This window comes from Colletotrichum siamense (genome assembly GCF_013390195.1).
Source record: "Colletotrichum siamense strain Cg363 chromosome Unknown KSG_Cg363_contig07, whole genome shotgun sequence".
NCBI lineage: Eukaryota > Fungi > Ascomycota > Sordariomycetes > Glomerellales > Glomerellaceae > Colletotrichum > Colletotrichum siamense.
Window position 1 is genome coordinate 3,885,714 of NW_023501020.1, and position 13,582 is coordinate 3,899,295.

Genomic DNA, 13,582 nt, shown 5'->3' on the forward strand with positions numbered 1-13,582 from the left:
TCCCTTTGTCTCCCAGTCCCCATTCCATCACTAAATCTAAACATTGACCAATTATCTCAGGTGGATATCACAACTTGTATTTGGAGTCCAACTACCGCAAGACATAAAGCTACTCTCCAAAGGAGCCAATACTTGGGATATACCGGGGCTGAAAGAGCCGAGCCGAAATCCGCTGTGTGCATAGCTGCATCACCCAGGGCAGGATGCATAGCCAGCCAATGGCTTGATATCACTTACTGTGGTATGAAGCGGGGTAAATTTCTCAGAGGAAACGAATGGAGAGAGCAAGGCCCGGCGAGGTGGCTGAACAACACAAGCAACTTCCTCAGCTGAAGGAAGCCAATGAGGCCCCAGGCCATGTTCTGCCAACGCAGAAAATCTGTGGAAGGAAAATGTACAGATCTAAGGCCCTCGTCCTCGTGCAATCCTGACAGATGAACCCAAGGAAATCCACCCAAAAAGGCGATGTGTCATGTCACGAACACAATGGGTACTTGATTAACTATCTCACACTTAGATCGTACGCTCACACATGCAAGCCCAACCAATCTATCGTCCCCTTCCAAAGCCGAATGCTCAAAACAGAGGAAAGTCTTGATTCCCTCTTGCCTGCCTCGTATTTTGCCAAACACGCAGGATTCCGAGGCGCACTCCAAAAGACATCATCTCGCCACCCACAGTAGACGAGGAGTTTCTCAACGCAGAGTTGGCCCAGGGCAGGCTCCACGAACTCGTCGACAGGCTCTGGATCGCGGGAAAGCCCACGCCACCCAACGCGGTGCACTTCCAGCGCGTCCTAGGCCGAGACATCATCGTCGTCGAAGCAATGGACCTCCACCTCGTCTGCTCCCACATGCAGTTCTACGCCAAGCCGATCCCGCCCTTCTTGCTAGAGCCTGCCTTCTGGACTCGGCATCTATCCTGCGGAGACGGCTGTGACTGCTCCGACAACCCCTCAAGGTCGTGCTCACGTCGCACGCTCTGGAAGTCCGCCCTGGGCTTCCTGTACTCCTACCGCGCTCTGATACGGCACGAAAGCGACTTCCGCCTCGCGCAGGACAACTGCTTGTTACCAGAACTTATCGAATAGGCAGACTGGAAACGCTTCGTCGCAAAGCTCAACACAAAACACACGGATGGTCAAATCCACGAGAGGTTCATGTGCGGCGAACTCCGCCGGAGCCGATTGAACAAACTTCCATCTATACGGTCAAACTTCAGGGAAAGCACGTATGTTCCGCGGTGGTATCGACATGGAGAATTCTTCCGTGACAACTTCGCCTGGCTGGCGTCTGCCACGGTGTACATCGCGAGTGTCCTGACGGCTATGCAGCTGGGCCTGGCCACCAAAGCTCTGGAAGAAAACGCTCTTTTTTCACTCCGCTTCATACGGGTTCACTGTCTTCGCCATCGTCGGGCCCTTGGCTGCGGCCGGTGTGATCATCGCACGTTACGTATGTCGCACGGCGGTGCATATGATCAGCGCCGATAGAGCCTATCGAAAAGTCCTGAGAGATGGAGAAAGGAGTTCCTATAGTCATAATCAGCACTGTTAACTTCACACTCCGAGATCCCATCTTTCTCAGGTTCAAGGCCTGGGACGGTCCCGGGTTACCGCAAAGAAAGCAGAAATGGCAAGACCCTCGGTTCCGTCCCTTCCCTTCGAGGAACCGGCTGACTATGGTCTGGTCAGGCTACCATGGAAGCTCCCCCCAAGCTCTATGAGAGCAAGTTCTGGCAGCAGTCATCGGGGGAAGAGCCCCCCAAACAAAGCACGCAAGACCGCGTGGTCGAACGGTCAAGACCGACCGAGGAAAAAAAAAGAACATTGTAAAAACCGTCGGTTTTTCGTAGGGTTCAACATCGAACCCGAGCTTTTTTGTGTCTTTTTCTCTCCTCTTTTTTTTTTTTTACAACCGTCCTGTTTTCTTTAGCCCGGCTCTCCTCATCGTGTCCATCTGCCTCTTCTCTCGTCTTTTCAAGTTGGCTGCTGAGGTTATTCGTTTTACGGGCTGAGAATATTTACGTCCGCGGAAGGAAGGCGTGGGCCGGAGGGGAGGGGGCTCCTTCACTTTCCTGGATGGAGCAGGTCTTCTGTGCTGTGTTGAGAGGCAGAGAGACTACATAGGGTGCAGCACATACCCCTAATTCCTTCGCCAAAACCCCATTCGAAGTATCTATCCTTGACTGGCTCTCAACGACCCTCGTTCTAGTTGTCATCGGTTAGACTCGTAGACCACGAGATTCAAGCTAGTGCCCCATCACCATGTGAAGCCCGAACATCATGGTCATGGACAGAAATGCTACGATCACGAAAGCGAAGCACGCTTTAACTCGCATGCCGCCCACGCGCCTTGAAGTGACAGGGCCGAGATCGATTTTAAACTCAGCGGCATCCATCATCACTTGGGTAGTGGAATCCGTGACGGAGCGCAAGGGCGACATCTCGGGGATCTCAGACATCACACACCCGTGTGCGGTGGCCGTATGGTATTGAAGAGTATTACACGGCAGTACATGAAAAAAGAGTACCCAGCAGTGGGTGCTCGTCAGCGTTGAATATAAAAATAGGCTAAAAACACGGAGGGGATCGGTTATCTAAAGCTCAACAGAAAAACACCACGCCTACGCCTTCTCGGGCTTGGGAACGTTTGGCGCATCCTCCGCCACGTCTGCCGCCGCCGCGTGTTCGTGCTTCTTGCCCTTCTTCTTCTCCTTCTTGACGGCCGCTTCGGCGACGAGCTGCTCGAACACGAGGTAGTCGCCCTCCTCCTCGGGCGTGCGCTGTGCCTTGGAGAAAATCTCGGCGATCAGTACCATGGCTTCGGCGCGCTCCAGGCGCTTGGCCAGCGGCACCTTCTTGTCGTTGAGAACGGAGTCGCACACCTCGCGCAACACGCTCTGGATCTCAAACTTGCTCCCGCGCCACGCCGCCGTCAGGATCTTGCCCGTGACCCGCCTCTCGTACTCGGCCTTGGCCTCCTCGGACCAGTCGGCGCCGCCCTTCTCCTCCATGCGTGCCATCTCCTCGATGGTCTGCTGAGCGTCGATTGCACTGCTAATGGTGTTCCACGTCTCCTTCACGATAGTGCCCTTGTCCTTGACGCGGCTGAAGAAGCCACCGATGCCCAAGAACTTCTGGCTCCGGAGCAACGCGGTTGCCTTGGCCAGATAGGTCTGGCCAATGGCGTGCAGGATATCAAGACCGAACGACTCCATCTTCATGTTCTCCACCTCGAGGCGTGTCTTCTCCTGGAACGACTTGGTGACGTCCGGCCCCTTGTCAGTCTCGGTCCATACGCTTAGGCGGTCGAGGAGCTTGCGGGCGAGGGTGTCGACACGCTCCTGGCGGACCCGGGCACGCTCCTTGTCATAGGCGGCGAGCTGCTCGCGCTGTTCCTTAGTCAGGCCCTTCTTCTTCTCCTTCTTGCGCAGCGACTCCTCGGTCTCGACGCCGCCGACCTCGTCCGACGGACGATCCATAAGAGCCGGGCGAAGGGGGATCTGTGTGCGTTTCGAGCCTGAGGTGCCGGAGGGGCTGGGCGAGGGTTCCCTCTGGTAGGCAGGGGGTGGAGCGTCGGTAGCAGTGCCGGAGGATGCGGCGGCGGCCTCGGCGGCGTCGCGCGCCTTGAGTTTTTCCTTCTCGTCCTCGACGACGACGGCAGGGGGCGGTGCGGCGGCAGTGCCGCTGGCGGTGGGCTTCTCTGCGTCCTTCTTCTCGCCGTCGGCGGCAGCCTTCATACTCTCCTTCTTAGCCTCCTCGGTGCCGGGGAACTCGCCCTCGGCGCCCTCAGCACCCTCGGCTCCCTCCTCGCCCTCTTGCATCGTGATGTCCATTGTTGCGGTAAGATCCTTCATCAAGCTGATCTCGCCGATCCAGTCGACGAAGGCGTCGCCGCCAAAGATGGAGGTGAAGAACTCGGCGGGGTCGGCGAAGCCCTCCTGCGGTTTGGCATGGTCCTTTCCATACTTGTCGTAGGCTGCTCTGAGGTCCTTGTCGGACAGGACTTGGTATGCTTCTCCGATCTCTTGGAACTTTTCGTGGGCGGTGGGGTCGTTGGGGTTCTTGTCTGTTATTGCTTGGCGTCAGTGATGCGCGCCCACGAAAAGACCTGCGATGCTCGTGACAGGGTGCTTACCAGGATGGTGAACAATAGCTAGCTTCCTGTACGCCTTCTTGATTTCGATATCGGTGGCGGCGGGCTTCACGCCCAGCGTGTCGTAGTAGGCCGTGTCGACGACCATGGTCGAGGTAATTTTAGGAGGGGTAAAGTTTGGAAGGGGGGTATCAAGGTATAGCGATGACAGCTAGAGATCTATGGAAGAGTCGCACCGGGAAAAGGGGAAGAAAAAGAGAAAAATACGGTCGGCGCGGCAGAGATCAGAGATCGCGGGGTGGTGGCGGGTAGGGATGCCAGCGATTATGATTCAAGCGGTGGACAAGGTAGGATGGCGATGAGGTAAGGTTGGCGAGGTAGGTAGGTCAGGTACGCAATATCCTCGTAGAAAATCACAAGGAAAACTAGGCGACGCACGCACACATTGGCCCAGTATCGGTGACGGTGACAGCAGGTGCACCCGACCGGACGGGAAGCCGCAACTCAGCAACGCTGCTGGGCTGAATTTTGGGTGGATTTTCGTTTTTGCGGTGGTGCCCCGCCAAATTACGTCGTTGGAGGTGCACCGCACTCCCAACTGTGCTCTAGGCCTTGGTGGGCTGAGGCAACGTCCACCGGTGCCCAGCCCGCTGACGGCCCGCCACTTCCCCAGCGAGGTGGCATCTGTTGGGCTGACTGCTCAGCGATGCCAGTCATACTTCAGGCGACTGTTGCTGGCGAAGTCCACTGCGGCCTTGGAGATTACGCGGACAGGGTCCTGCTGACAGGGATGACGTTGCACGGCATCACGATCATGTTTGCGACCGTCCTGCATCGCGACCGTAGAGTTCCAACTTGCCGTGCAAACATGGTTGCTGCTGCTAACAACCGATTGCAGCAAGCTTGTCGGAGTGATACAGCACCTATAAACGGCAAGCCACCATCTACGCGTGGATGTTGCGATGGAGTTCTCCCGACACATTCGACGATCAACGCCCCTAATAAGGCTGCTCAACGCCGCGAGTCATCCAGCTTCCAGAACAATGCCAGATCTTCGGCATAGCTTCCGCCAGCTTCTATTGCATACACTACCAGTGGGACCAGCCAATGCCAGCACATTGCTCATTGCACCGGCCATGCCGACTCACGATGTACTCTCACTCTGCACTGGAGCTCTGCGCTGACATTTGCCCGATTGCTTTGGATTCATGCTATGCTGCTCCCATTTTGGCTTGAACTGTTATCCCATTTCAAATTCCACAATCCTATGTCATTTTTTCCGCCTCATGATTCCTTCCAAAGCAAACAGCTCCCGATACGCCAATTCTAAATCTATTTCATTTAAACAACACCGTTGGCCTTCATGCGCTGGAAGCACGCCCTGTAGGCGTCGTGAACCTCGGGCACAGTGTAGCCGTACTCCTTGAGCTTCTTCTCCAGCTTGGTGGTGTCAAGCTTGCAGTTGCTGCGACCGGCCTTGATGACCTTGGCCTGCTCCTCGAGGGAGAAGTTCTTCCATGTGTAGTCGGGGCGGACAATCTCCTTGAACAGGGCAAGCACCTCGTTGTGAGAGATGGCGCCGGGGTTTGTGAAGTTGTAGATGCCGGTATCCTTGTGCTCGGCCATGAGGATGGAGGCGGGGAGCAGGTCGGTGAGGAGGGTGTTGCTATTGGGGATATCGACGACGCGGTCGTACTTGGCAATCTTGGTAACGAAGTTACGGGGGTGCAGGTCGTCGCTGACGGGCATGCGGAGACGGAGGATGAGGCAGTTCTTGTAGTGCTTCATGATCTGTGATGGGGTTAGCTTCGCCGTCGCAAGCACGGAGAGTTGATGACTTACCTCCTCGACGTGGCCCTTGGTGTCGGAGTAGAAGCTGCCTTTGAAGTTGGCAGGGTCGGTCTCGAGGTAGCCGGGGCCGCCAATGGGGTGGGCATCGTCGTATTGGTAGATGCAGCCGGTGGCGAAGACGGTGCAGTGGATGCCCTTGAGGAAGCAGGCGTCGGTGAGGTTCAAGGTGCCGATAACGTTGGATCGCATCGTAGCCTCCTTGTTGTCCTCACACCAGTCGACGTTGGGGCGACCAGTGCAGCCGGCGCAGTTGAGGACGTGGGTAGGCTTGACCTTCTCCAGCTCGGCAATGACGCCCTCGCGGTTCTCCATGCGGACAGTGGTGGTGTAGACCTCCTTGCCGTCCTTCTCGAGGAGGACCTTGAGGTGGTTGGCAACCCAACCCTCACCTCCCCAGATGAGGAAGCGGTTCGCGGAGTGTCCGTTGGTGGCCATTGTGATGATGTTGATGAAAGTGTTGTTATCGGGTGCGTTCGTCGGGGACGGAAAGTTTCGAATTGGGTTTGTATCGGCTCGCTGGGATGGTGTAAGTTGGCAAGCGGCGGTATATAGCTGGCGGCGGTCTTATATGTCGTTCGCCGGCAAGGGATGGAGTCGTGGGGTGGTATGGGAAGGGGATGGGAAAAGGACAAATTGAGTAATTTGTAAGACAAGATAGCAATCAGCAGAGAAAAGGGAAGGCGTGAGACGGGATTATTTATCTGGGGTAAGCATGGCAGCGCAGGTGTGACCCAAGGGAGAGAAGGCGGAAACTTTCAGTTCAGGTACGAGTCGTATCTGCATTTCAGCCCATGGTCGAGACTCCATGTCCCATTGTCCCATTTGGACCGTTCACAGCAAGCAGCTGCCACCGGCACTGGACAGCAGGTGTTCAATGTCGTTCCCACCCCCACCTCCGGGAACTGCACTGGTCCTTGACACTCTGGACGTGGGCGGGCTTGCACACGTTTGGTGCTGGCAGAGGAATGGAAGCGTGGAGGTACCGCCTTCACCGCGCGACCCTGTAGCGCAACTTACGTACCTCGAGTACGAAGCTTGCCAGGAGCTACGTTCCATGTTGATGGGCGCGTGTTATCAGACGGGCCTATCGTGCCTATTTTCAGTCAATAGTCGGCGGAGCTTTGGCAAGGCTATGGATATGTAAGCAGCGCCACGGAAGCCGAAGACAGCAACGGGACGACAAAGTATTGTTAGTGGGAGACTTGAAAGACAAGTAGCTACTTGCTACCGCCGTCGTTGGGAGCCTCAACGACATGTATCGCGGATACGTGGGCCTATGATGAAGGGGGCTAGATGTGCTCAGTATGCTCCCTTGGAGATGCAACGAGTGAGACATGCGCCGACGAGGTGCACACCGCATCGTGCTCCCTTGAGTCGGGTGGCGGTGGAGGGGAAGACGGTTGAGACTTGAGACTTGGAGAAGAAGCTCTCCGTTTCTGTCTCTGCTCTTGTTCCAGCGTCATGCCATTCGCAAGGAATGGTGGAGAAACAGAGCCTCACGGTTGGTATAAAAGCCAAGGGTCTCTGTCGAGTTGCGTGATAGACGATGGGCTGGAAACTTGAGATAATATCCCAAGGACCAGACGATTGCGCACGCGTGCTAAGGTTCGGATAGTCGGGTCGCGAGGGGGAGGCTGAGCTGCTGCGTTTATTGGGAGGTGAATTGCATGCGTGAAATAAGTCGACTGCTCTCCCCACCCACACCTCATCTGGCGTGTCAACAGGCGAAGGAAGGGACGCAGGCCCGGTACTTATAGACCATCAGTCTCGGCCTCTTGGGTGCCGCCAAGACGCCCGAGGTGCAAATGACACTTGATGCGAGCTGAGCCCATGGAGAAAGAGAGGGAAAATAAGACTTGGAAGCGAGAACCAACTCAACGACGCAGTCGCGGATGGAAGACCCTGAAATATGGGCAATACCTTCCTTCTCAGGCAGTACCAACAGGGTCGTGATCCGTGCCCCGCTTGGATGGACAAAAAAAAAAAGGGACCTGCATCGCTGACAGTCAGCACCTTCCACTGGCCAATCACGCCGCGCCGTCCGTCTCATTGGCTCGCTTAGGTTTAGCCGAACCGGTGCTCCAGTTGGTTCCGTCGCCTGCCAAATGGGAGCTACGAGTGCGATGCAGTTGGGGGCCTTTGGAGCCTTCCCCAATAGGGCCTTCGACTGCGAGCTTCCGCTGCGCTGCTGGACCCGTGGCAGGCTCGCACACAGGCAAGGTACGCCGTGTGTCACTGTAGCATGGCGCCGCTCGCCGCCCATCCGCGCCGGTCCACCGCCCACAGCAGCCAACCACCGCGTGAGCTGTCAACTGAAAAGGCGGGCAACCACAGCGCCGTCAGTGGCACAGCGCAGGCACCTCACTGGACGGGGGACCACACCACCGCCGGAGCTTGGCAGATCGTTGCATTTTGGCAAATTTGGGGAGGAGCTGCCCAGTTCCTACATACCTACCTTACCCGGCGCATGGGATTGGCTCATGCTGATGACAGCGGAGAAATCTTTCCTCCTATTCCAGTTCCCCGTCGACTGCTTCGCTCCCGTCGTGTGTTGTTGATCTCCGGTTCCCGTCGTCACCGGTTACCCAGATCGCTTGCTGCAATCTGCAATTTGCAATCCCGTCCTTCGAGCATAAGAAGCGTCCGTGTCCCTCGCGAACTGGTCTGATCCAACCCCTCGGTACCTGGAGAAAATTGCAACTGCGACTGCAACGACACCCGCAACCGTCTGCACTGCGCGAACTTGCGGCCACGAAGCAACTGGCGATTCTCGATTCTGCGTCACTACCACCGCGACGACAGTCTGACCCGGCCCTTTGCTTGCCCTGACCGCCCGTCGCCGCACGTTCTGACTGACCTCACCTTGTCGTCTCCTCTGCAAGTTTTGCCTTTGCCCACCGTCCGTCGCGACGACCACTTGCCATCATGGGCGCCCTCTACTATGTCCTCCACCCGAACCAGCTTCGCTCCATCATTCAATGGTACCGTCTACCTCCCTTTTGCCGATGCGCGCATGCCATGCGCTCATTCTGCAATCTGTATGCTAATTAGCCTCCAGGAAGGTCTGGCACGAGCCTGTCCACCGCCGCGACCCCTCCAAGGAAGACCCGACCCTGAGATCATGCTTCGAATTCCTGAACAAGACCAGCCGTTCCTTCTCCGCCGTCATCCAGGAGCTCAACCCCGAGCTGCTCGTCCCCGTTGCTCTATTCTACCTCGTCCTGCGCGGACTCGACACCATCGAAGATGATATGACGATCGACATCAAGGAGAAGGAGCCTTTGCTGCGAAAGTTTGACACCCTGATGGAGACGGACGGATGGACGTTCACCGGCAACGGCCCCAATGAGAAGGATCGCCAACTTCTGGTGCACTTTGACGACATCATTGTCGAGCTGAAGAAGCTCAAGAAGCCCTACTACGAGATCATTAAGGATATCACAATCAAGATGGGCAACGGCATGGCCGACTACGCTCTCGACACCGAGCTCAATGCGAACGGTACCAACACCATCAAGGAATATGAGCTGTACTGCCACTACGTCGCCGGTCTGGTCGGTGACGGTCTGACCCGCCTCTTCGTTGAGGGCGACCTGGCCAACCCGAAGCTCCTCGAGCGTCCCGAGCTCACCGAGTCTATGGGCCAGTTCCTGCAAAAGACAAACATCATCCGTGATATCCACGAGGACTACCTCGACAAGCGCGCGTGGTGGCCCAAGGAGATCTGGAGCAAGCACGTAGACAAGTGGGAGGACCTGTTCAAGCCCGAGTACCAGCGCCAAGCCCTCGAGTGCAGCTCAGAGATGGTCCTCAACGCGCTCAAGCACGCCGAGGAGTGCATCTTCTACATGGCCGGCATTCGCGATCAGAGTGTCTTCAACTTCGTCGCCATCCCCCAAAGCATGGCCATTGCCACCCTCGAACTCGTCTTCCGCAACCCCGCCATCTTCAACAGCCACATCAAGATCACCAAGGGCGACGCATGCCAGCTCATGTCCGAGTCAACACAAAACCTGATGGTCGTCTGCGATGTCTTCAGGAGATACGTCCGCCGGATACACAAGAAGAACGACCCGCGCGACCCCAACTACGTGCAGATCAGCGTGCAGTGCGCCAAGGTACGCGACGGCTTTGTCCCGCGCCTTTGTTCGCGTCAAAAAAGTTAATTGCTAACACAATGCACAGATTGAGCAATTCATCGACTCATTGTTCCCGAGACAGGACCCCAAGAAGCTCGGAGATGCAGCGAAACAAAAACAGCGGGGCGAGCCGGGCATGGACCCAGGCGAAGCCTTCATATTGGGCGGCATGGTCCTGCTGACCCTCTTTTTTGTCTCTGCTCTTATGGTCAGTCCAAAAATTTCTTCTCGCTTGTTTTCTCTTCCTTTACCGACCTCTTCTCGACCCTCAACCTCAACACCACGGCTGACACGACTCAGATTGGAACGGCGTGGTTCTTTGGTGCGCGCTTCGACACGCTCTGGAAGTCGGACAGCGTCTACTGGCCCGGCATGGAGCCCAACGCGGCCAAGCCGTTGGAGCACAAGGAGCTGTAACACCAGACAGACGAGAACAAAAGTTGTTCTTACGCTTCATCTGACTTGTTGACGGTACATATTGATGAGGAGTTTTTCGGTTGCTCTGCCGGTTCCGGTCACGAAATATTGAGCCCATACTAATCTTGCTAATACACACCATCTACGATGGTTTTTGTGCGCCAAGCCTGCTGTTCGTCGCCGTTTGAACCAACGCCATTGAGATGACTTTCTTTCCAACGAACCCAAGCACGGATGTCAAATTGCAATTCAGTCCCACCGCTTGGTGGTCATGACTGTAGTTGTGCCGAAGAAGTGCTGATATCAAACCCACCGGCAAAGACCTCGTCCACAGCGGCGAGTACGGGGCGGGCGTGTCTTCCACTGTTCCAGGGATGCGCTCTTTTGCTTCGGCTTGCAAACATACTTGACATGTCCCTTCCGTTATATGTTCGGCGCCGATAGTTCGGATTTCTAAATATCGCGACTGCCCATCGTCGTCACCGTCGTCGTCGTCTGATCCACGGGCATCCTCCCATCGGGTGACAAGACTGCCACCGACGCAGTCACATAAAGCAACGTGGGAAGGAATGACAAGCCTCCCATATCTATATGTCCTTCGGTTCCCCAAATATCAGGGAAGACGCGAATCCAAAAGTAAATCCAAATCCCAAATCCCTCTCAGCAGGGGAAGCATGCGGATATGTTCTTGTCATAAGAGTTGGAAGACCATGTCGTAGGGCAGAGCTTAGCTAAGACGAGTTAAGGTAATGCGCGCGGTGTCCCCCCTCGCGACACTTGGCTCTTTCTTTTGCATATCGGATGAAGAGTCTCTGTCTCGCACTCGTCCGGCCCCCTTCCCCCCGGACTTTAGCCTTGGGCTGGCCGGACCGAAAGTCTGTACCTTTGACCGTCCCGTCTTTCCCGCGCGCCGCGAGCTGCGAAGCGAAAGGGAGGGGGGAGAAGGGGAGAACCTGGGGGAGGCAGGCACGCTGGATGCGGCTCTTGGAAGGCTTCTCGGCGTTCATGCGCGCCGGCTGGGGAGCTGCCTTTGCCCGTGCGGCGACGCAGCTGACACCCGTTATCGAGGTGCTTTCTGTTCCCCTACGAATAGCCGTTTCTGCATTTGCTGCGATGGATCGCGTTCACGGTCGAATGCCATCGTCGTTGGAAGTCGTCTCGCCTTCTGCCATTTTGCTTCTTGCTGAGGTCTCGAAGCCGAGTCATTCTGAAGAGTACTCCCGTGACAGCACATCGATATTCAACACGTGGGAAAGGAAATAAACCACAAATCACAAATAAGACACGCGCGATGTCAGGACATCCCCTGTTCCAGCCGTGGTGTATCCGTACCTGGTGGGCTCAACTTTCTTCAGCTGGTTTTGCCTCCTCAGCCTTTTTTTTTTTCCCGGCCTCCGTTCCAAGCTGAAGGTGGTTCGTTACAGAAAGCCCCGTGAAGCCCCATGACGCCAAGAACTCGGTTCTCCGTACCTCTGCAACATCGAACGCTGGCCCCCGTCGCCCCTGGGGTCATGACAGGCGGACTGGATGGCCCAAGTATCGGGGGTCTGCTTCAGCGTTGTTTTGTTGAAGGGGAGGAGGCCTTTTCTGGGGTTCTCTCTCGCTCTTCCCTTGGACTGTTCAACTTATTACATGGCCTCGATTATTATGGAGAGGAATTCATCCTCGTCTTCGGTTTTAACGCACTGCCCGTGAAGGAAGATCATCGTCACAGGAAACCCACCCCCAGAAGCTTTCCTATTTCAGGTTCGGGGTACCGAGACGGTGATGTTTGACTCGCGCTCGCAGCTGATCATTCCCACGCTGCAGTCTCTCTCTCTCAGCCCAGTGGCAAGAAGCTTTCGGGAACAAGTCAGCGAAAGCGCGAGGAGGTGAGGAAAGGGAGGCCTGGCCTGGCCTCGGAACCTGTCTTCCGTTCTATTGGGGGAAGTCCTACCCCGTCCCGTCCGTTCGTTGCGCTCGCTACATCATAAGAGGGAGACTTTACACTACCCTCCCGGGCAATTCTTAAGCAACTTTAGCTTTTTCAACTCAACTTTTCTCTTTTTTTTTTTTTTTTTGGTCCCATCTCTGTGGTCGAAAAAGCTGCCCCAGCCGACCTTCCGAGCACTCAACTCACGAGACTAGTCAACTTATGGAAAACCTTGGGGGCCGTCTACAGACCCGAATGCGGTGATGGTGGCCTGCTGCTGCCGCTGCTGCTTCGGCCGGAGAACTCCCCGCGTGCAAAGGCACACCAGGACAGCAGCGGCGCTAAGTTCATCCCATCCCGTCGTGAAGGTGCCGTGAAACCTTGTTTCGCGTGTGAGAGCGGGCGAAAGTCTTGCCTTGTGTTGTTTTGGCTCTGACCGCTGGACCTCCCCGACGAGGGTGTGCGTACGTGCGTCGAGTAGATGTAGTGTCGTCATGGCATCATGTCCTACCTAACAAGACTCGGGATGAAATAAGAGAAGGAAGGCTGTGTATGGTCAACGGGATTGTCCAAGTTCGCGATACAACCCCCGGCCTCGCATCGTATCGGTAAAGATGCAAATGCGAGGAATCTGAAGAATCCACGCAGATTGGGTTTTCCGTCTCCGAGTGCGCGCGTGGGTGACGGTCTTTCGCCTCCCGTCTCATCTCGTTCCAACGGTCCGGCGAGAAGGGTGGGGTTGCTTGGTGATCGTCGGTGCTTGCAGATTGTGATATGTGTATTGGAAGATCGTGATCACGGTAGAAGAGTCATGTCACTCGATGGATAGGCAAGAGGTGAAGTTAACGTCTTGTAGCTGTCTGCTGTCATTACCTAAGTCTTCCCATCCCTCCCCCGTCGCAAGTAAATACAAGTTTTTGGCTTATAAGTGAAAAATGATTCAAGAAAAATCGTTGACTAGACAGGAGGGAAAAGATTGTAAACCCAGGACAGTGAAGTTACGAGGAAACCAGCCCCGTCGAGGGTTTTTGTTCTTTTTCTTTGCGTCTTGTCTGTGGAAAGTTTCTTGAAATGCGGTATGGTGTTTGTGTGATGACCTCTTCTTGCTTAAAAGTGTCTTTTTACATACAAGTTATCCCTCTCCCTGGTCGAGAGACGGGACAGGT

At 55.7% G+C, this 13,582-nt stretch overlaps 4 protein-coding genes across 4 annotated transcripts; 2 read left to right on the plus strand and 2 right to left on the minus strand.

The window, feature by feature from the left end:
* Positions 1–826: 826 nt before the first annotated feature.
* Positions 827–1,090, plus strand: CGCS363_v011345 (uncharacterized protein; the record flags this gene model as incomplete). Its single annotated transcript, XM_036643194.1, has 1 exon — positions 827–1,090. One exon carries the CDS (start codon positions 827–829, stop codon positions 1,088–1,090), a length of 264 nt encoding a protein of 87 aa, XP_036492000.1.
* A 1,535-nt stretch (positions 1,091–2,625) lies between these two features.
* On the minus strand, positions 2,626–4,245 carry CGCS363_v011346 (putative J domain-containing protein; the record flags this gene model as incomplete). The annotated part of the gene is made up of 2 exons (XM_036643195.1): positions 2,626–4,070; positions 4,140–4,245. The coding sequence occupies 2 exons, from the start codon at positions 4,243–4,245 to the stop codon at positions 2,626–2,628; spliced, it is 1,551 nt and encodes a 516-aa protein (XP_036491999.1).
* Positions 4,246–5,438: 1,193 nt separating this feature from the next.
* On the minus strand, positions 5,439–6,383 carry NRS/ER (Bifunctional dTDP-4-dehydrorhamnose 3,5-epimerase/dTDP-4-dehydrorhamnose reductase; the record flags this gene model as incomplete). The annotated part of the gene is made up of 2 exons (XM_036643196.1): positions 5,439–5,888; positions 5,940–6,383. The coding sequence occupies 2 exons, from the start codon at positions 6,381–6,383 to the stop codon at positions 5,439–5,441; spliced, it is 894 nt and encodes a 297-aa protein (XP_036491998.1).
* A 2,490-nt stretch (positions 6,384–8,873) lies between these two features.
* Positions 8,874–10,504, plus strand: erg-6 (putative squalene synthase; the record flags this gene model as incomplete). Its single annotated transcript, XM_036643197.1, has 4 exons — positions 8,874–8,929; positions 9,007–10,066; positions 10,134–10,295; positions 10,388–10,504. The coding sequence occupies 4 exons, from the start codon at positions 8,874–8,876 to the stop codon at positions 10,502–10,504; spliced, it is 1,395 nt and encodes a 464-aa protein (XP_036491993.1).
* Between the last annotated feature and the right edge of the window lie 3,078 nt (positions 10,505–13,582).